The 2821-nt window shown below is 36.0% G+C and overlaps 1 protein-coding gene across 1 annotated transcript; it reads left to right on the forward strand.

Annotated features, from left to right (window-relative positions):
- Positions 1 to 954: 954 nt before the first annotated feature.
- Positions 955 to 2575, forward strand: LOC111402383 (probable BOI-related E3 ubiquitin-protein ligase 3). The gene is made up of 3 exons (XM_023030627.1): positions 955 to 1253; positions 1344 to 1686; positions 1783 to 2575. Exons 1-3 carry the CDS (start codon positions 1198 to 1200, stop codon positions 2299 to 2301), a joined length of 918 nt encoding a protein of 305 aa, XP_022886395.1. The 5' UTR covers positions 955 to 1197; the 3' UTR covers positions 2302 to 2575.
- The last annotated feature ends 246 nt before the right edge of the window (positions 2576 to 2821 follow it).

A 2821-nucleotide genomic window follows, 5' to 3' on the forward strand; every position in this document is an offset into this window, starting at 1 on the left:
CAACAAAACTGCTCTCTTCCCCGAATCGGGAAGAGAGCCTTTTTCCCGATTTTCAATTTTTTATTCATTTGATTGCCTTTTGCCTTTTTCAACTCCCCACCCCCTACCCATTTACTAATTTTTGTACAATATCTTAAAGGTACGATTTAAATCGTGTAAAAAAATTTTAGGTCCCCAATATAGGAAAAACTATACTCTTTAGGTCCCCAACTTATCACTCTAATAGCATGTTAATCTTCAATGTTTGTAAGATCAAGTTTACCCTCAATTTTTTTTTACTTGAGTTGCACGATGAATCCTCAATATATATCATTATTTACAGATTCTTTTACCGATTAACTATGTGGCGATAAATTGAAATAAAACTGTCAAAATCTCATCATCGCTTAAGTGATTGTACTTATGTAATGTATAAGGGCAAAAAAAAAATTAGGAGATTTTTATTTAGTTTGTGAGATTTTGATTCAATCAAATCTCATCACGTCATTCGTTGCTAAACAAATTGTGTGTGTGTAGCACAACTATAGATAAATAAGATACAAACTTACACTGAATTACCTTGCCCAGAAACATGATTCGTTTCAAATATGCGAACATCAAACATTGAAGTAAAACCCAATCTCATAAAATTGAAACGTGAGAGTGAGACAATTGTTTAACTACAGTTAAAGGTTGGGTATCAACTTGTTCCTTTTTTCTAGGGATCAATTTACTATCGAGGTGAAATGTTCAAAAACAATAATTCAATACCTCGCGCCCCACTGAAACAACCCTTTAAGCATGTGGGCAAGTTTGATCATTAGTAACTTTTTAATAGGAATAATAGTTACGAATTATATAATAATGATTAATAATTTTGAGCTCACGATTGCAATTAAAGATTGACTTCCACCAAGTAATTGAAGTAACTTTTAAGCTATTGATAATATTTCCCATTAAATACCGTAGAACAAACTTCTTTTTTTCCTCCTTAACCAAACCCTGAATAAACCCCTTCCCATTCGGACTTGCAATTTCTCCTTTTCCTTCCCCTCCCGGCCTCGCACTCTCCTCTCAACATCTACCATCCCAAAATCAAAATCTGCACACAATACAGATATTATTTGCATACAACTCTTCTAACACACAGCAGAAATTGATAACGTCCCTATCTAGTGTCCAAAGGAAAACGAAAAAAACAAGAAGTTACGGATATTAATGGCTGTTGAAGCACGAAATATCAATCTCTTCCCTCGACAGATTCTAGAGAATAGGTAGATCGTGGATCCTTTTTCTTCTCTAGATTTCCTTTTTGTACTTTTTGTTGATGTGATATGTGATATAAATATTTTGATTGAATGCAGAGAAATAACTATGAATGGATTTGGAAGCAATGGAAATATGTACAGTACTCCGATAAGTTACGGTATAATGGCGCCTTTATCGGGGACCGTGATGGCCACGGAGACGGTTGTTCCGGTGTACCGATCCGCGATCAACGAATCTATTCCAGTTTCAAAAAAGCGTTCGAGAGACGTTTTGCTTTCACCATTCCCTATTGTTGTTCAGAATCAGAATCAGAATCAGAATCAGAATCAAAATCAAAATCAAAACGGCAGTTGCGCTTCTTGCACGTTTCTCGGTGAGGATAATTCCTTTCAGATCCAACAACAGTCATTGGAAATCGATCGATTAATCTCTCAACACGTAAGATTTTAATTTCGTTGCTTTATTTCTTATTTTTAACCTTTTTTGAATTTATCCGTAATGGATTAATATGTTGTTCGGTGATTTGAATGACAGACGGAGATAACGAGGGTTGGAATTGAAGAGAGAAGAAAGAGACATTCTCTGAGAATAGTAAAGGCGGTTGAGGAAGAAATAATGAAGAAACTAAAAGGAAAAGAAGAAGAAATTGAGAAGATTGGGAAATTAAATTTGGCATTGGAAGAGCAAGTGAAATCGCTATGCGAGGAGAACCAAATATGGAGAGATTTGGCACAGACAAACGAAACCACGGCCAACGCCTTGAGATGCAATCTCGAACAAATCCTCAACCAGGCCCAGGACGATCACTACCACCAGCCACGGCGGCGGAACGAAGACAGCGAACCTCAATCGTGCTGCGGCAGCAACTTCGATCCAATCAACGGGGAGAGAGTGTGCAGGAGCTGTAAGAAACAGGAATCGTCCGTATTGCTTTTGCCGTGCAGACATCTCTGCCTCTGTACTAATTGCGAATCATTTCTCCATACTTGCCCTATCTGTAACTCTTTCAAAACCGCTACTATTCATGTTAATCTATTTGACGATCAATTATGACAAAAATTCAGAATTACAAATTCGTCGCAAATAGTACAAGTTTTTCCCTTATCTTCATCTGGTCATGAAATGAATGTGTGTAGTCAACTACTGAATGGAAAGTCACGCAGTAGTAGCGCAAATGTCGCTGTTGTAGAGCGGTACGAGGAGTACGTACCTTGTGCATGGTGGAAAATGTGTAGACTGTAGTGGTACCGACGTGCACGGTGGAGAGAAAATAATGAAGAGAAATTACCTTGAAAGGGGACTGTCGTGTAAGTCTTTGAGACAGTTTCACTGAAGCTTGTTTGATTCTCTTTACTTTAATTTATTTCTCTTTCATACTTATTTTTAATCACATTTACACAATAAAATTTTTTATAAAATTTTTTACACGTAGTACAAAAATTTTTGTTACTTTTTAACGGCTCAGTCTTCAAAAAATACCATTTAAAACTATATTTTTTTAAATTTTAAGGCCACGAAGGTTTAGAAATTTTGGGATCAATTTGATTATTGTTTCAATATATATATATATATA

This window comes from Olea europaea, chromosome 10 (genome assembly GCF_002742605.1).
Source record: "Olea europaea var. sylvestris chromosome 10, O_europaea_v1, whole genome shotgun sequence".
In the NCBI taxonomy this organism is placed as follows: domain Eukaryota; kingdom Viridiplantae; phylum Streptophyta; class Magnoliopsida; order Lamiales; family Oleaceae; genus Olea; species Olea europaea.